Source organism: Lemur catta, chromosome 24 (genome assembly GCF_020740605.2).
Source record: "Lemur catta isolate mLemCat1 chromosome 24, mLemCat1.pri, whole genome shotgun sequence".
NCBI classification, from domain to species: Eukaryota; Metazoa; Chordata; class Mammalia; order Primates; family Lemuridae; genus Lemur; species Lemur catta.
The window spans coordinates 11,467,332-11,487,210 of record NC_059151.1 but is presented as its reverse complement, the minus strand read 5'-3'; the positions used below and the strand labels follow the sequence as shown (position 1 = coordinate 11,487,210).

Below are 19,879 nucleotides of genomic sequence, written 5' to 3'. Positions count from 1 at the left end.
AGTGCGTGTCAGCAAAGTGCGCTGGCTTCTGAGATCGGCCGTGTCTCTGTGCTTGCAGAGAGCGGCGCTGGAGGCCTGCCACAAAGGCTGGGGCACCAGTGTGGTGGTTGGAGTAGCTGCTTCAGGTGAAGAAATATCCACTCGACCGTTCCAGCTGGTTACAGGCCGCACCTGGAAAGGCACTGCCTTTGGAGGTAACGGGCAGGATGAGATGAGCACTTTTTCTCTTTTGTTATTTCCATTGGCAGAGTTCGAATCCCTGCCTAATTTTTTTATATTAACAAAAATCTCCGTGGGCCACCTTGTCATTACAAGTTGTTTCATGCAAGGTCATTTAATACAAGGGTTTCAGTTTTTTTTTTTTTTTTTGGCTGGTCAAGTGAAGCAGTGGGAGTGGAGAAGGAACAAAGGAATCTGTAACTGGTTGTGATCGATTAGTTGTAAACACCACTCACTGCACTGGGCCCAGCCGCGTTCACTGTCACCCCTGGGGCTGATAGTGAGGTGCTCAGTTTCTCCCGAAGCACTTGGTTACTTGTTATATGCTCTTTTTAAACAAACAAACAAACAAACCATATTCTGTTAAAGAGGAAGTAGCTGGGGGTAGAGCAGGGGAGAAGCACTGCCACGGTGTGTGTCATGTTGTGGACTTCAGTGGGTTGTCGCATTGTCACTTATTTTTATCAGAAAGTACAGTGATCACTGGATGTGACCACAACTTTGCCTGAATAGTCCTGATTTGAGCAGTAACCAACACTGAGTCTTAAGCTGATAATATTAAATTAGACAAAACCGTATAACAAAATCAAAAAGCACTAGACTGATCGTTTTTCCCTTGTACTGATCCTAAAAGTGCTTGGTGGTTTGGGGTTGCTGGGAGCAGTCTCTGTCTTTTTTGTGGCCACTCAGCTGGAGAAGAGAGAAGACATCAGAGCATGTTTGAGTATCCCAGCGGTTGTGAATGAATGAAATCTAAAGTTTTTATAGGCTTTTTAAAACTGCGTTTGTATCTTGCCATCTTCTTAAGAAAAAAAAAATCACATAGCATGAGTGTTGACTGATGTATGTTGAACAAGCTATCTGTGATGATCCCTACCTCATATTATGCCAGCTTTTTTGATGGCCAAAAGAAAAGATTTGGAAAGTATGCTAAAATGAGGGGTTTGGCTAAAGATGTCCTTCCTTACACTACAAAATTTGCCTTAGAAACTGTCAGCCTGACTACATCTGCTCTGCAGAGCTCTAGATGGATGCCACAGCCGAGTACACCAGAGCAGACGTATTAACCCATGTATGTTCCTCAGGGGCACGTCTCAGGGTCCCCGCTGTATCCGAAAGGGCATTCTGAGCTGGGGGTCTTGTCAGCAGCCTCTAAAGATAGCCTCATTCTAGCACAGGCTGGTTAGGAAAGTAGCTGGAGCATTAGGACATTGCTAAAATATGATACAAAGATGATTGCAGTCTTTCTCCACAGAATAGGGGTGGCTTTAAAGAAGAAAGAAAAAAAATCCCCACAATTTTGGGGGAGAATATAATTGGTAGGGGACATAAGGAATGAGATTTGGAAAAGGCTCCAAAGAGGTTTGAAATACGGTCCAAAGCATTCTTAAAAGGTGGGAAGTCTTCCTACAGATGATTTATTGCATCTTTAGATACAGTTAGGAATTGAAGCATCTAATTTTGTTTAAAAGCTTACCATTTAGCTAAAGATTTCTGCTTTTCCAAGATCATAGTTTTCTATTCTGAGATGCCATCCCTATTTCATTGTGGAATTTAAAACCAAGGAAATAAAGTCCTATGTTACATCAACTTCTTTATTCTTTGAATATCATGATTACAGAAATCTTTGATGTTCTGGACCTCAATAAACTTATTGCTAAGACTTTGAGAGTTCTATCCTTGGTAGTTTAAGTCTCAATTGGCCAAAACCTTAATAAGATTTCAGTAAATCTTAATATGGAAAAAGAAAAACACTCAAAAGTATTTACTTTCTTATTAACTACAGATATGTGTCAAATTCTTCTTCTGCATACAAATTTTGGAGTTTTTCTTTCCTCTTTAACTCATCAAAAAGTTCATTCCCTTAAATGTCTTTGTGTCACCCACTAAGTAATCTACACTGTAGAAATTTGTCGAATAAGTTAAAGAATGGGTGTGTGATTTTTTTTTTAGGATGGAAGAGTGTAGAAAGTGTTCCAAAGCTGGTCTCTGAATATATGTCCAAAAAGATAAAAGTTGATGAATTTGTGACTCACAATCTGTCTTTTGACAAAATTAACAAAGCCTTCGAACTGATGCATTCTGGGAAGAGGTAAGCTTTTTCTTTAACTGTATATTATAGAAGGTAATAGTAGTTTGGGGGTTTTATGGGGGAGGTTGGTTCAAAAATAACACAATTTTAATGTCTTTTTAAAAAAGTATTATTTAAAACTGACGTTTATTTCTTCCTTCACTTACAGCATTCGAACTGTTGTAAAGATTTAAATTCAGAAGAGGAAAATATGCCCATCCTGCCTTGCGGTGTGATGGGAGCAGCCCGACAGGCAGGGAGAAGCCCTTCCAAGTTCACGGCCTCTCAGACCCTCAGTCACTACTCTCAGCAATAGTGTTACGTGTGTGATTCGTAAATGGCTATAATCAAGGCCAAGACTAATTTCAGTCACAAATCTGTTGTCTGTACTCTCCTTCACATAATCATTGCTAGCACATAAGGGAATATTTTATATAATAAAAGTAATTTCTGCATTTGTGTGCAAGTTGTCTTGTTTTATGCTGTGTTCGTTGTCACGGCCATCTCCCCATTATTGTCATTCTGTGAAGGAGAGGCAGAAGAAGTGAGTGTGGCAAGTGAGCGTTCTCTGATGCCAACCTCAGTGACATTCCCTTAACTGTGAAGGGCCTCAGGCCTGTGGGTTGAAGAACACATTTCCTTAGCCATCAGTGGCAAAGTTCATCAGAGCCCACGTCTGCTTCTTTGAGATTATCTTCTCGCGGGCAGGTACCACGCCTCGTTCATACCTGTATCTAACATTCCCAGTATGGCATCTGGCCCGTGGGGCTCTCTCAAATCTGTCACTGAAGCAGCCTTCCACACCTGAATAGGTGAACGTGCGGTGGTGGCTGTGTGCACTAACTATTTCAGGCATAGTGTAGGGAGTCACATACTGAATGTCCACATGCCCACCACCTACTCTTGTCAGATCTTAACATTTTGCCACCTGCAGATCATATTCCCTGTCCTCCCTCTCCAGAGGTAACCACCACCCAGAATTTAATGTTCATCATTTCCATGCATGTTGCGATGCTTTCTCTGTATGTATAAAATCACCGTAAGCCCTCTAGTCTTCAGTCTTGTTCTGCATGTTTTTAAACCTTATACTTTCTTATTCTGCAGGTTTCTATTTTAACTCATTATTTTATGATTAATCTATGTTATGTGTGACACTCATTAATTTTAATACTGTGTGGTAGCATTCAGTTATGTGAACTACCATAATTTATCTGTTCTCAATTGATGGCGTAAAGTTGTTTCCAGGGTTTCCAGTGTTACCAGCAACACTGCGATGGATCATTCTTCTGCACTGTGCCCAGCGCGTGAGTTATTTAGGATGCATATCATGGAAGAAGCACATTTTACCTTACTGACATTCCCAAATTGCTCTTCTGCTCTTCAAAGTGGTTGTAAATTTTTGTGAATTATTAATAGATGGGTGTGAAATGATGTTTCATTGCGACTTTAGTTCGCATTTTCCTCAATTACTAGTTAAATCTTTCATTGTAATGGCGGTTGTGTTTCCTTCCTTCGTGAAAGATCTGTTCATATCCTTTGCTCATCTTTGTATTGGGTTATTTCCCATTTTCTGAATAATTTTCAAGAGTTCTTTATTCTAAACATCAATCCTTTGTCAGTTGTGTATGTTGTAAGAATCTCCTCTTAGTCTAGCTTGTGACTTCTTTTTACTTTATGGTATATACGTTGTTGAACAGAGTTTTTATTTTAATATAGTCAAATCTTATCAATCCTCAGGTTTTTTAATCCTGAGAAGCATAAAGAAGCAAACAGAAATAATCCAAAATCCTACCATCCTGATAATCCATTAACATAGAAATAAATACATGAGAGCACTGTACACAAGGGGTAGAAAATGGACATTGTCAGGAAATTGTATAAAGAGAAAGAAAAGCTATATACACCTCCCCCTAAAAAACAAGTGACCACTGTTAAATTTCTTAGGTATCTTCCCGAAAGTTTCTATGTATTCAGTAGCATTTATACATATCCTTTAAAATAACACAAAAGGAATACTTTTAACACTATTCTGTGCCTTTTTGGTTTTTTTCCACGACTGTTTTGGTAAGAGCACATCAGATTTTCTATGCACATAAATATCTTTTGGTTGGATTGAAGCTGTGTGCTTTATAAAAAAATACCTTTGATATGGCTTAAATGCTTTCAAAGGTTGTGTCTGTGAGAAAGCATCGCATAGTTGTTTGAAAAGTGGAAAGTGATGGTCATGGTCAGGACTTCCCCGTTTTGGAACCTTGGTGCACTGGAAGTGCCAGGTGGTGGAATCCAGCTTCTCTCCCATCTTACCTAGAGGGCTGGAGACACATTAAGGGCCCACGTGGCCCCAAGTATTGTCCTTGGTGAACTTCCTAGCTGTCCTAGGGAGGCGGTATTAAAACTAGCTTCTACCTCAGCTGCAGGAACTGGTTTGGTTTTAGCCCAGCCTTCTAGGACCGAAAGTGTACTGCCTTGGCAATAGTCGTAACAAAATAGGCATGGAGAGTAATAATGGAGGAGAGCTAATAACCCTTAAAGGATTTTTCCCCTTTATTTTTCTTCTCATACGTGAGATATACATGAATAGGAATGGCAAACATTTTTATGTTCACCAATATGAAAAAGTAAAGTAGTGTTAAGATAGTCATGTTACTCCAATTCTTGTAGCTGGCCAATTATTGAATTTACTTTTCATTTCTATCACAGTTAAGTACATATTCTGGAGCCAGCCAATTAAGTTGAACAAGTATTAGCATTTCCTTGCTGAAAGCACAATTCTCTGTCTCAAAGATCCAGTATAAAGAATCAATTTTACAAGGTCCCTTACTATAAGGATTCCTGGGTCATGGGACTTGACTATAGGTGTTTACTTTTAAAATCCTTTTAATACATCCTGTTGGGTGGAATTTAGGATGTCATATATGTTGCTGAACCACATAGTTTGTGGATCAAGGTAACTATAGATAAAGCACCGGGCTAACAACTGTTCCCTATGTGCATGTCACTAAATCTATCGTGTTTGTCCAAAATTAGGATTCTACCAGAGTAGAAGGATTGTTGGTAAATTTTTTTTAATTGATATGTAATAGTCATACATATTTATGGGGTACATGTAAAATACTTTGACACATGCATATGTGTAATAATCAAATCAGTAATTGGGATACACACACCCTCAAACCTGTTTTTTTGTTGGAAACATTCCAAAGCTGTTCTTCTAGCTATTTTGATATATATAATACATTATTTTTTGTTGCTGGGACATTTTTGAAAGTATCTTTAAACTGCTTTCTTGGCAAAAAAAAAAAAAAGTAAATAATTTCAACATAAATGCTTACGAACTCCCACTGTGTATTTCATGAAAGCTAGTAGAATAAGTTTTTAATTCAAGGATCTAAAGTTTGCAGCATTAGGAACTTTAATCACCTGTATCATGTTTAACTGGGAAATTTTCACATGCCTCGCACTCTTTAAGTTTGCCTGCATTTCCATTTGCAGCATCTTGTGCAATTCTGCTATTTTACCTACCTAGTGATATTCGCTGGAGAAAGCCCATATACAGGCATGTCTACATGCATCAAGTTCTTTATTATGTGTACAAGAGACTAACACATAAAGTAGAATGTATGGGATTAATGTGGTCATTTGGGATGGAGGTGAGGAAAAAACTGCATTTTGGCCGGGCGCGGTGGCTCACGCCTGTAATCCTAGCACTCTGGGAGGCCGAGGCAGGTGGATCGCTCGAGGTCAGGAGTTCGAGACCAGCCTGAGCGAGACCCCGTCTCTACTAAAAATAGAAAGAAATTATCTGGCCAACTAAAAATATATATAGAAAAAAAATTAGCCGGGCATAGTGACACATGCCTGTAGTCCCAGCTACTCGGGAGGCTGAGGCAGGAGGATCGCTTGAGCCCAGGAGTTTGAGGTTGCTGTGAGCTAGGCTGACGCCACGGCACTCACTCTAGCCCGGACAACAAAGTGAGACTCTGTCTCAAAAAAAGAAAGAAAAAAGAAAAAACTGCATTTTGGCCAAAATTTTACACCAGTGGAGCCAGTTACCATGTGTACAATTTATATCAAACAAAAATGGCTCCAAAAAATACACATAGTACTACTTCCATTTATCCCATCTAAATGCAAAATTATACTGAGCTGGTAATTCTCAAAATGTTTTGTTGACTCGGGTAAAGAGAAATACATTTTATGTGCACAGAATGCTTCAGGACTTTTTCTGCTTGGCTACCCATCTGCCAAGTAGGCTGATGACCAGTGTCCTGAAGTAACTGACAGTTCTTTGGACCCAGACACACTTTGCTGATCTAGGAAAAAGACCAACTTTGAATTCAGCCAATTTTTTTTTCAATTAACATGCAAGATCAGATTCTTTGTCAGCAAATACCTTGCAGAAAAAGTATAACACAAACACATTTGGAAAACATTCTATTAAGTGCTTGTATATGTAAACAGCTATGTAGATGTACATGCATTGAACTACACCAGGAGAATTACGGCTTTAAAGAAACAACTACCAAGTGAACAGGGACGTACAAAGTCCTCCATTACACAAGATTTCTTCTTGTGGAAATTTACGGGAACCAAGCAGTGGAATGGGCTTGAAGTAGACGGATTTTTATCAAATTGGACATTATCGCAGCATTCCTTGTGTATGAGAGAAATATGCACACGCTCTTTTCAAGAAAGCAGTGATAATCCACCACAGAATTACCTCCCATTTAAATGTGTACTTGTGTCTGCCAAAAATACCAAGATGTGTTAAACAAGATAAAATAGGAGAAACATGCTTTAAAATATGTTCATCTCTTTCACTAATCTACATTTCAATACTAAAAATTCTTATCCTTGGCATTGTTTCCTTAGAATCATTCAGGGCTCCAGTTAGCTGATTGAACTTTTTAAAATTCTGCCCTGAATTGTCTGGTTACCTCTAACCCAACTACTGAAATAAAGCAGATTTGCTTTGTGGTCACATTATATATAGAATAAAACAGTTGCTAAGGTTAGTTATTGCACGAATAGGAGGTTTCCACAGAGAAGTGTGGTGATTTGCTCTCTAGCATGGAAGCAGTGAAGTTGGAAAAATCAGAGCCCTGGTGTCCTGATTGTTGAGCCTGGGCTCTTCTCAACACACCATCGAGCAAATGTGCTTTCAAGTTTTGGAACATAAGTATTCTTGGCATTTTGTTGTCGGACGTGGGATAAGGAGGCTGGAATAACAGTCATAGGCCTGAGAATCTTGCTACCACATGGGAGTAATTACAAAAAGCTTTACAATAGTAAAAAGGCTGGATTTCATAGGAATTCCCATAGAAAGAACAATTAAAATGCTCTGAACTACTAACAAGCACATTATTGGTAAGTGGGAATCTTTACAGGAAGCCTTTCTTGAGTGCTCCACATGTTGACTTTTTGGCACATTTTAGGAAAATAACATGCCAGTATTTACACATTTTAAAAAATAACCACAGAATTACCATATACAGACAGTTCCGCTGTTGCTCACCCAGGCCTCAAAATGAAAAGGAGCAGGTAACAAGTAGCCAAGGCCACCTTATTCCTGCTTTCCCTTGCAAGACATCCAAGTGCAAACCATTTTTCTCTTGTTCATACTTAGCACCAACAGGAAGAAGAGGTAAGAGAGAAGGCTGCCACAAAGCCTTAAGAGCAGCCACCAAAGCCTGCTTGCCCTTCGGAGTTCAAACACAACAGGGAGCAGGGAATCTCCATGGATAGGGCCTGTGTTCCTAAGCTAGTCTTTCCTTTGGTGTTCTTTTCTTTAATGGAACGAAATACATTAATAACTTTTAGAGTTTTAGCCTAACACAGCCTACATTATGAAATAATTTGTTCCTAGAATGTTAACATCTAAGACGTTATTTCTAGTATAAAGGAATTGGAAAATGGGTCGCACAACCACATTACAAATGGTGTAATTGGCTCCTCTTGTAGCTAAACACCTTGGTATACGTTAACCACCACCAAATGCAGACAATCTTGTCACGCTATCTCAAACAGCTCTAATATTTCTAACTCCCAGACCACTAAAAGATCCTCCCGACTCCTACTATATTTTTTACCCCCAAGATTCACACATTGTTAAAAAGTAAACTATGATTTAGGAAGTTCAGAATAATATCAAAATGACTTCAAATGACATGTTCCAAGAATAAAAATCACAAATTTTGTACTTATTGTTGGTATTGATTTTGGTGTATAATTTTGAAATAATTTTACATGTCTTACAGGAACAAGCAAATGACTAAATATTAATCTTCTTTGGAAGCAAATTCTCACCGAGGCAGAAGGAAGATACAAACGTGGAACAGGAAAGGGTGAGGAAGATCAGTGTTACATTTGAATTGCAAGTATGAGAATGAACTCATGTTTTTTTGTTTTGTTTTTTGTTTTTTTGAGACAGAGTCTCGCTCTTTTGCCTGGGCTAGAGTGCTGTGGTGGCAGCCTAGCTCACAGCAACCTCAAACTCCTGGGCTCAAGCCATCCTCCTGCCTCAGCCTCCCAAGTAGCTGGGACTACAGGCATGCACCACCACGCCCAGCTAATTTTTTCTATATATATTTTTAGCTGTACAGATCATTTTTCTATTTTTAGTAGAGACAGGGTCTTGCTCTTGCTCAGGCTGGTCTCGAACTCCTGACCTTGAGTGATCCTCCCGCCTCGGCCTCCCAGAGTGCTAGGATTACAGGCGTGAGCCACCGTGTCCGGCCCTCATGATCTATTAAAAATGCATTTGTCTGTTCCCTAAAAGGGCCTAGAACCAAGGATACCCCAGTAGAACCCAGATCTTGATTTCCAAATACCACTGCCCGTGAAATTGCAGGGCTCCTAGGGCTCTTGGAAAAACAGGCAATTCCCAATCTGGGGCAGGAAAAATACACAAGCCTATAACATCTCACTATGGCAAAAAGCAAGGAAGTACTCAACACCGATGGTTCACAATGACCCATAAACCAGCTTAAAGGTGCTCCTACTGGCCAAATTTGTAACGATTACTTAATTAGGATTCTAAAAAATAATCCATGAGCCCAGATTGATACTTAAAAAAAGTGAGTAGAGGGAGGGAAGAGAGTACTTCTTGTAGAAGAATGTCAGCTAATAAATATAGATGGAATGCTAGACTTAGCAAACTTTTAGCCACCAAAGCAATACAATAATGGATTTAGGCAAGAGTTATCAATGAATGATAAAACCATTGAGGGAATAGGATATCCAAATAGTCTCCAAGTAACTTCTCCCATATTCTTTAAGTAAAAAGATTTTTTTTTACAGTGAGAAGTCCTGACACCAAGTGATCAAACTTAGCATTAGCAGGTGACAGTATGTGATACAACAAATGGGACATGCAACATGCCATCTGTGTGGTCTTCTGCCAGTGTTTATTCTGCACCTCATGAGAAACAATCAGACTTTTACAAACTAACCGGCCTGATTTTTCAAGTGACCGTTTCATAAAACATCAAAAAGTTGGGAGGATTGTTCTAAGACTAGGGAAACATGACAATCAAATGCCATAGTTTTGGATAGCAGATTTATAAAGAAAACAAAAGCTTTAAAGACTATTTCGGGGAAAGCTGAAAAATTCTGAGTATGTACCATACATTAGATAGTTCTGTGTCAATATTAAATTTCCAATTGTATTATGATCATGTAGGAGAATATACTTGTTTTAAGAGATACATGCTAAAGTAGTAATGGGTGATGCTGCTGCTTTGAAAACTGCTTAGGTAAAGCAAAGGTGGCAAAATCACTTGTTAAATATAGTTAAAAGATATATGATTATTTCATTATACTATACTTTCCACATTCCTATAAATTTGTAAATTTTCAAAATAAAAAATTGGAAGTAAAAAAATAAAATTTAATTTAAAAAAAGGAAATAGCTTACATATACCATAAGGGTGCATTTGGAGGCATTAGCAAAGTAGAACATCCTACTCTCAATTTTGACCAAAGCCAAAGCAAAACCAGAAGTGGGTAAAGGACAAAGAGGAATCATGTGAAGATGACAAATCCCTAAACCTCCTCTTGCCCATTTCTTTAGACATGTAGGTGGCAAGTGGTATGAAGGTGTTGGTGAACGGGGTCTAATCCCATTAATCCATTTTATCAGCAAAACACATATAATCAAGATAAAATGCAAATGTTTCTCTTCTTCTAAATTGTAATTCCAAAGGTGTTGGAGGACTGGCAGGGAAAAAGAACATTATTTTAAAAGTTAATATAGGCTGGGCCTGGTGGCTTGTGCCTGTAATCCCAGCACTTTCGGAGTCCAGGAGTTTGAGGTTGCCGTGAGCTATGATGATGCCACTGCACTCTAAGCCCAGGAGACGCTGCAAGACACTGTCTCCAAAAAAACAAAAAACATTGACTTATTTTGCTAAAAATCAACAGAATGATGAAACTAGGTATTCTCTCACCTAAGAAGTGGAATATTTGTAATGAGATGCAATTAGACTAGAGCCCCTATTGTTTTAAAATCTCCCAAACTGAAAAAAGCAGTATCAGCATGTTTTATCTTTTAACCAAACACTATCCCACCAAGGTTTTATTCCCTTGAGTTTATTTTCTAATGATAGACACTGAATAAGCCCCCACTGTTAATTCTACTATCAGTACATAAAATGCTCCCCTAAATATTCAGCTTTCTGTCTCAAAGCTCTCAACAACACGCTGCACCTCAAATGCTGCTGGCAGACTCTGTGGAATGAAGCACAGTACTGCAGTTATCGGATCGGCATTAAACCTGAAAAAGCATTGCTACTCACATGGTCATGAGCTGATTTTCAATTAAGAAATCAGCCTCCCCGTTCCCACCACTCCCCTCTAAAATCCCAAAGAAATGCAGCAGAGTTAATGACCACAGGGTAGGATAATCATTCAAACTTTTTAATCTCCCTTTACACATTATATTAACATTCATATTGCAAGGCATTCCATTCACAAATATTACAGCTTGATAAAAACTTCACACACATACCCCCAAGTCTATACCAGATTCAGTCATTTCGCTAAATCATTAAAATAATAAAAGTAATGAAAACATTATTGTAATTATCTTAAAGCAATAAGGTCTGAGGCACTCTGGGAAAGATGTTTTCTTACAAGTATAATGTCAGTGGTATCAAACTGTATCACAAGAGAGTCATCAGATTTAAGTAATCAAGTACACTCTAATGACAATGACTTTAGGATCTGTTTTTATTGGATACACTCGTATTCGGACAACTGCTGAAAGGAACAGGTCTTGGGCAGCTGAGGTCGATCCTAACAAGGTTCCCCCTCCGTAAAGGTGAGGCATGTTCCGCACACCAAGGACAGCCGCATCCCTGCCGCCAGGTTACAGTACAAAGTTCCTTGCTCATCACTGTCAGGTTTACTACGGGTTAGAGAATCCAGAAGCCCGCGAGAAACGCTGTGCTCACAGCTGGAGACACTGTAGAGCCCTGTCCCCGTCATCCTCCACAGTGCTCCCCCTTCTGAGTGTCTCCAAGGCACGTCCTTGCGATAAAACAGAGAAGGGAACACAAGGGACTTTTCTCTCCCCCTTCTGTCCGAGCACAGGTCTGAAACAGAGTGTATTACAAAGTTCTCATGCCCCGCAGCAGCCAGCCGCCACCTGGAGCATGGTCATTTCTTGCCAAAAACTAGCCTTTTGAAAGCCTGATAACCTCCTTCCAAAGTGAATTCTATCACATTCGTTCACTGACACACACGGAGTGCGCACTGGAGAAACTCTCAGTGCGTGTTTCCCACACACAGTCGCGAGTGTAAATACTCAGCGTGGGCGAGGGGGGGACGATTCCCAGCCAGGAATTAAATCGCTGCAAACTCAGGGTCCACTTAGGACAGCCCATAGCCCGGTCAGAGCAGGACCAACGCAAAGCCCAGGTCACGCCGTGTTTGGTAATTTCGTAGATGGAATTTAAAATGTACACATATATATCTCCATATATATAATTTTAAAAATCTGGTGCAACATACATTGCTAAAGTTTCAAGGATTCTCATCTCCAGCGTTCACCTGAAAAGCAGCTGGCTCTTGGTGGCCGGTTGGTGGCAGTGATAAAAGCAACTAGAAGCGGGTTAAGCAAAAGTGCTCAGAGGGCGAGTGAGAAGAGGTGCACAGGGAGAGGTGGGGGGCAGGGGGGGCGCAGGCAGTGAAAAGAGTTCAGCGACGTTTCCTTTACTCTTCGCAGCTTCTGCAGACCCAGGACGAGTCCCTGAGGACACACGTCAAATGCTGTAGTCCTTTGTCATCTACAGTCAAAACAAAACTGGTGATAAAAAAGGTTCCTCGGCCTTTCTGTGCTCTCGGAAAAATGCACAGAACAGTCAGAAGGTGTCACCGAGACGCGCCATCGTGGGAGACATTAAAAGTGGGACATGAAGTGGGGCCGCGCGCTGTCGAGCCGCTGGGTGAGGATGTCGCAGCCAGTGTCTGTGACCAGCAGGGTGTGCTCGAACTGGGCCGACCGCTTCCCGTCTCGCGTCACCGCGGTCCAGCCGTCCGGCCAGGTCTCGTCCTGCCATCCACCTCAACAAACAAACAGAAACAATGTCTCAATCCGATGGCTCAGTTTCCTAAATAAGCTCTCTAGGTAAGTGCGTATCAGTAAGGAAACCAAGTAGAAAATTTACTGTTAAGATCCTTATTCACACTTCAGTTATTTTAGCTAAAGCCTTTCCAACTGCATTTTTGTCTCAGTACCAGTAATGATGATGTTTAAATTGCCTCAGGTGTGCTACAAGTGCACATTTTTTGTATTTCCCATATATCACATCAAGACAGAATTTCAAAAACAAAGGCAATGCATTTCATTTTAGAAAACACAATGATAACCCTCATCACCCAATTATGAGTAAAAACTTGAATTAATTTAGCTCTTTCCTGGTATAACTCTGGCATCTGACTAGCTAAGTGTATATTGTGAAGGAAATCACATACGTTTTTGTACTTTTATTGTAGCATTTAATTCCTGACATAATTTCAAAATGACAGGCATACAAATCAGATGGTGAGAACAGATTATACTGTGAAATTTCTGTAGACCACACCCTTGGAACTAGAAACAAGGAGAAAGAGAAAGAGATTGGTACAAGAGGATAAGGAAAATATTATGCAGCAGAATGGGTGAGAGGAGTTTCAACTGGAGAAGGGACAGTGGAAGCAGCTGGGGGACAATGAAAGGACAGTCGGGGAGGGAGCGTGGGGGTCAGTCCAGGGAGAGCAGAGAGACCAGGCCCAGAGAATCAGAGGCACAGGTGGAACGAGGAAGTTTGGCAATTCTGGATACTACTATAAAAATATATATTTACAGAGCCTTTGAGTTTCAAAATTAGATGTCAAAAAAAAAAAATCAATACATTGTTCATTTTGAGTAATCTTTAGGTGAGACATATTACTTTAGGACTCACTGACTCACACAGACAAATCCCAGCACACACACTCTGCAGTGAGGTGATCCACTTGTGCAATATTAAATCCCGGGCTAAAAGGAAAATACGAGGCAGCTTAAAGGAAGTTAACTCGTGCCTCGTCAAACAGCTAAAGATGAGTAAATAGGTATTTTTCAATGTAAATGGATTTAAGATGTCACTACTTTGATTTTATTGGGATCTGATCAAACAGGATTTTTAGTAATGTCAAGTCAAACATATTTGGCTGCTCTTTTGAGTAGATTCCCCTTTAGATACGAGACTTTCCGTTCCAGAGCTGGGATTTAACCTGAGTTACACTGAGGGATATCTGCTGTAAGCCGACGATCATCTCCTGGCTCTACAGAAAGCTATCTGATCACTCCTGACAATACTAACACAACCTGCTGCCCTTCCAACTGCCTGCACATGATCAACACTTCATTCTTATTCCACTAGGATGACAAAAACACGACCTTACATTTGTGAAGTCCTTTAAAGCTGCGGTCCCCAACCCCTGGGCTGCAGACCGGTACTGGTCCACGGCAGGTTAGGAACCAGGCCGCACAGCAGGCGGGCGGCGGGCGAGCGAGTGAAGCTTCATCTGTGTCTACTGCCCCTCCCATCCCCCCCGCCCCCACCGTGGAAAAACCGTCTTCCGTGAAACCGGGCCCTGGTGCCAAAAAGGCTGCAGATCGCTGCTTTCAAGTATACAAAGTGGTTAATGTTAATATAAATCATCTCACTTAATTCTCACTGCAGCCCTGTGTGTTGGCAAGATAAGGATCCTAATTCACGTCTGACAGAAAAGGCAGTAACAAATCAGGTTGAGAAAGCGACCTCTAACGTGGCCTCCAGCGACCCCACCTCTCCTTAAGTGGAGGCTGGATCAGTGAGTCGCTACTGAGAGAGAGAACACGGAAGTCACTCCCAAGACTGGCTACGGAAACGCTGGCAGGCTGCAGAGCGGGCACAGGACACACAAGCCCCACGCTGAGTCCCTATTCCCCGAGAGGAACCAGCAGAGAGCTTGCTCCGACTGTTGCATTATACTCACTCTGACGGTCTCCGTCAGGAGCCCCCATCATGACACCAAGTCTTCTATCACTGCCACGAGCCTGTCCCGGGGAGTAACGACAGCGGGGACACGCCGGCTGCCCGAGCTACGGGTGTCTGTGCTGTGCTTTCCCCACAGACAATCGCTACATGATGTCCCACGACCCTGAAGAGAGTACGACAAACCCTGCCACATAATTGGCTAAATGACCTGGGCAAGTGACCTACCTTCCTCAAGGGTGACTTTGCTCCTCTGTATAATGGGAGCAACACGTAACTCAGCTATGGTAAGAACTAAATCATCTGACTGTGTCTGCCTCAAAGCCGGTGGCTCAACAAATGCTTTTTCCCTCCTCTCCCCCCCACGTCAAGCAAGAACCTCGACACAGGCTTGATGCGGCTCCTAGTTACTACAACGCACCCTGGCAGGATCTTCGGGGCCTTCTTGCCAACCCTTGAAATTTTCAGTTCTCCGCATGACAGTGCATCAAGTTTGAGAAGGAACAGGGAGTGGGAAAGAAGCGAAAGAGCAAGCAGAACAGATCACTGATCTGATGAATAACCTAAAATAAGTAAAATCCCATTAAAGAATATGACGGCGTCTTTTTTCTTACCTTCACAAATCATTGGCTCAATTGTGAATACATGGCCCGACTTCATCACTCCAACTGCTTTATTTTCTGAAATTAAAGAAAAAAGTCTCAAAAGATAGCAAACCAACAGTGTCTTGTTGAATAGCCAACTAGAGAGAGTATGCAACTTACATTCCCATCAGTGATTCTTAAACTAATTACCTCCTCTTCTCCGGATTCCATTACAGTATCTCATTCAACAAATAGGTATTACCCTGGCAAACCACCCACTTCAGGGCACATCCTGTTCTAGGCGCATTTCATTCTGCTTATGCTTTCTCTAGGAAAATCCATATATTCGTAGGCTGGATTTCGGATACGATTACCACTTCTATGAAAGGAAAAGTGTCACCGTTTATGTTACTGCAGGATAAGAACTGCCATCCCAGAACCAAGCAGAGTTCCGTTATTCATCCAGGTGTAGAAGTTTAAAGGAGAAAAATGTTTCAGATTATGCTGGAAGACTCCTACCCCTTTGGGGGGGGTGTGTATTTTTGTGTGTAGGGGCCCAGTCCGTAGAAACAACTACGTGATTTTCATAACATTTTATTAGTTGTCTTCTTTTTCTCATCTTCAAAAGGAAATAAACCTACTTTTGACGCTAACTTACTTTTTTTAAATGCTGAGACTATTCACTTTTATTTTTTAAAAAAATTCCATTTCTCCTTCCAAATAATTTTTTACCTCTTTTTGTCCAAGTTTGCTAAGGAGAGTATTTTTCAGAACCAACATGAGAAACACAATTATGCATTAAAGTATCCAGACTTGCCATTGCCCCAAAAAGGCCATAATTTTTTATAAATAGGGATGGGACTTTTTAGGCAATTTCAGACAAAAATGGAGAACCAGTTTAAATTTCAAACTAAAAAACAAGAATCAATACAGGAATCAGCTAAATGAACGCCTGTGCTGCTCGGCCTGACCACCAGATGGCAGATGCACCAGGCTTTCCGGGTTCCTTTGGAACGCTGCCTCTCACCTTCGCTAACCAATGGCCAATTAATTGGTCCGCTGAGGCTGAATCCACCACACTCCACTCAGTCTAGCTTTGGTCTAATCACACCTACACGCCTCTATCCCTGCCTGTCTTCGCTGGTGAACAAGTATCATGCTACGCTCCACTGTCTCAGGTGTTGCCAAAATACACTTACTGCAGGTGTCAAATCTGGAGTTTCTAAACAGTTATAAAATCTTAAGGACAAAAAATTTTTGACTTTTCATTTCTGATCTCACGAACTTTCTTTCAAACTGACATGCAATTTAATACATAAATTGGGAGATGGGATATCAAAAAGGAAACACCAAGGGTGTCAGTGTGGTGTCACAGAAAGAAACAAGGACAAAGGAATCTAGAAGCGTGCTGTCTACGTGTAGCTATCAAGCACGTGAATACACAGCTCGTCAGACTGAGATGGTCCATCAGTGCAAACACACTGATTCCAAACTCTAAAACAGCATGTAACATATATATCAGTAATTTTTCATGCATTAAATTTTGAAATGCTAATATTCTGAATGCACTGCGTTAAATACACCAAAAAATAAATTTCAGCTATTTTTTACCTTTTTAATGCAGCTACTAGAAAATCTTAAATTATCTATGTGCCTCATAATATATTTCAACTGGACAGCACTGACACAGAGAGTCTAAGTCCCACTACTGTCCTGCCACTGAGTCATTATTATTACAGGAAAGTTACAACTCCTACTCACTTAGACTATTAAAGTTTCAGTGTCTCAGCGTCTCTCACTCAACAATAATTTACCTTATCTGAGGGACTATACTATTGCAGACACCATGCTGGGTACTTCTTAAAAAATTTGTACCTGCTCTACTGTCTAGCTCTTGTAATAACCATAATATACGGGCATATCTCGTTTTATTGTGCTTCACAGATATCGCATGGCTTTTTTTCTTCTAAACGAAGAATAGGTTTGTGGCAACGCTGCGCTGAGCGAGTCCATCAGTGACCAGCATGTGGTCGCTTCATGTCTCTGTGTCATGCTTCGGTAAGTCCACAACATTTCAAACCTCTTCATTACTATCATGTCTGGTACGGTGATCTGTGATGTGACTGTTGTACCTGTCTGGGAGCAACGCGAACTACGCCCATGAGACGGCAAACCCAGAGGATGAATGGTTTGTGTTCCCACTACTCCACCATCAACCTGCCTCCCTCTCTTTGGGCTTCCCTGTTCCCTGGGACACAACAATACTGAAATTAGGCCAATTGATAACCCCACAATGGCCTCTAAGTGTTCAAGTGAAATAAAGAGTTACATATCTCTCATGTTAAATCAAAAGCTAGAAATGATTCAGCTTAGAGAGGAAGGAATGTCAAAAGCTGAGAGAGGCCAAAAGCTAGACCTCGTGTGTCAGTGAGCCAAGTTGTGAATGCAAAGGGAAAGTTCTTGAAGGAAATTAGAAGTGACACCTTCAGTAAACACATGAATGATAAAAAAGTGAAACCGCCTTACTGCTGAGATGGAGAAAGTTACAGTGCTCTGGATAGATCAGACCAGCCACAACATTCCCTTGGCCAAAACCTAATCCAGATAAAGCCCTAAATCTCTCAATTCTACGAAGGCTGAGAGAGGTGAAGAAGCTACAGAAGAAAAGTTCGAAGTTAGCAAACGTTGGTTCACGAGGTTCAAGGGAAGAAGCTGTCTCCACAACACAAAAGTGCAAGGTGAAGCAGCAAGTGCAGATACAGAAACTGTAGCAAATTATCCAGGAGACCTAGCTAAAATAAAGTAACTGATAAAGGTGGCTCACTAAATAATGGATTCGGATTGTGGATAAAACAGCCCTTTATTGGAAGAAGATACACTCTAGGACTTCCATAGTTACAGAGAGGTCAATGCCTGGCTTCAAAGCTTCAAAGGACATGATGACTTTAGTTAGAGACTAGTGCAGCTGACTCTTAAGTGGAAGCCAAAGCTCATTTGTCATTCCAAAAATCCTAGGGCCCTAAGAATTATGCTAAATCTACTCTGCCCATGCTCTAGAAGTGGAACAACAAAGCCTAGATGACAGCACATCTACTTATAGTATGGTTTACCAAGTATTTTAAGCTGACTGTTGAGACCTACTGCTCAGAAAAAAAGACTTTTCAAAATACTACTGCTAACTGGCAATGCAACTGGTCAGCCAAGAGCTCTAACGGAGATGTACAAGGAGCTGAATGCTGTCTGCATGCCTACTCTACTAACACAACATCCATTTTGTAGCCCAGGCATGGATCAAGAAGTAATTTCTACTTTCAAGTCTTCTTACTTCAGAAATACATCTTGTAAGGCCATAGCTGCCATAGAGAGTGAGGCCTCTGATGGATCCAGACAAAGTAAATTGAAAACTTTCTGGAAAGGATTCACTATTCTAGATGCCATTAAAAACATTCGTAATTCATGGAAGGAGGTCAAAATATCAACATGAACAGGAGTTTGGAAGAAGTTGACCCCAACCCTCATGTTTGACTTTAAGGGGTTCAAGACTTTAGTGGAGGAAGAAACTGCGGATGTGGTGGAAACAGCTAGAGAACCAGAATTGGAAGCAGAGCCTGAAGATGTTACTAAGTAACTGCCATCTCGTGATAAAATGTGAATGGATGAGGAGCTGCTTCTTATGGATGAGCAAAGGCAGTGGTTTACTGAGATGGAATCTACTCCTGATGAAACACTGGGAACATTGCTGAAATGACAATAAAAGATTTAGAATATTACATAAACCTACCTGATAAAGTAGCTGCAGGTTTTAAGAGGATTGATTCCAATTATTAATATGAAGAAGCTCTACTGTGGCTAAAATGCTATCAAATAGCATCACATGTTACAGAGAAATCTTCCATGAAAGAAGAGTCAATTGATACGACCGACTTCACTGTTGTCTTATTTCAGGAAACTGCCACACCACCTCAACTCACAGCAGCCACCAACATCTAAGCAAGATCCTCCACCAGCAAAAAGATCACCATGTGTTAAACATTTGATAGATGATCATTAGCATTTTTTAGCAATGAAGTATTTTTTATCTAAATAAAATTATTTCATTTAAGGTATGTACCTTTTTTTAGACAATGTTACTGCACACTTAACAGACTACAGTATAGTGTAATCATAACTTTTATAGGCATTGGGAAACAAAAACATCATGAGTCTCACTTTATTGCAATATTTCCTCTAATTCACTGCAATGGTCTGGAACCGAACACGTAATATCTCCAAGGTATGCCTGTACATTCTAAATGTGGGATGCCACCATCACTACTTCCCAACCATTAATGACATAAATAAAGCAGCAAACACACTCACACCTAACGAGGACTTCTCTGACATAGAAGGTGCAGAGGAAAGTTACACAACAATTTCCTGGTTCCTCCCTCATTTGGGTTAGGAATATAGAGTTACAAACCAAAGAACAGATTATTTACATTTCAAAAGGTGTCTCTGCCATACAA

At 40.7% G+C, this 19,879-nt stretch overlaps 2 protein-coding genes across 3 annotated transcripts in view; one reads left to right on the top strand and one right to left on the bottom strand.

Moving 5' to 3' along the window:
• Positions 1-2,745, top strand: part of ADH5 (alcohol dehydrogenase 5 (class III), chi polypeptide) — a 51,302-nt gene extending 48,557 nt beyond the window's left edge. For both annotated transcript variants that reach the window (XM_045536864.1, XM_045536865.1), the window contains exons 7-9: positions 59-194; positions 2,173-2,311; positions 2,460-2,745. In XM_045536864.1, coding sequence (XP_045392820.1) covers positions 59-194; positions 2,173-2,311; positions 2,460-2,484 — 300 coding nt within the window. In that variant the 3' untranslated portion in view covers positions 2,485-2,745. The remainder of the gene's footprint in view (positions 1-58; positions 195-2,172; positions 2,312-2,459) is intronic.
• Positions 2,746-11,185: 8,440 nt separating this feature from the next.
• METAP1 (methionyl aminopeptidase 1) overlaps positions 11,186-19,879 on the bottom strand; it is a 53,258-nt gene continuing 44,564 nt past the window's right edge. The window contains exons 10-11 of the mRNA XM_045536863.1: positions 15,405-15,470; positions 11,186-12,853 (exon numbers count right to left, since the gene is read on the bottom strand). Of these exons, the coding sequence (XP_045392819.1) occupies positions 12,690-12,853; positions 15,405-15,470 (230 nt within the window). The 3' untranslated portion in view covers positions 11,186-12,689. The remainder of the gene's footprint in view (positions 12,854-15,404; positions 15,471-19,879) is intronic.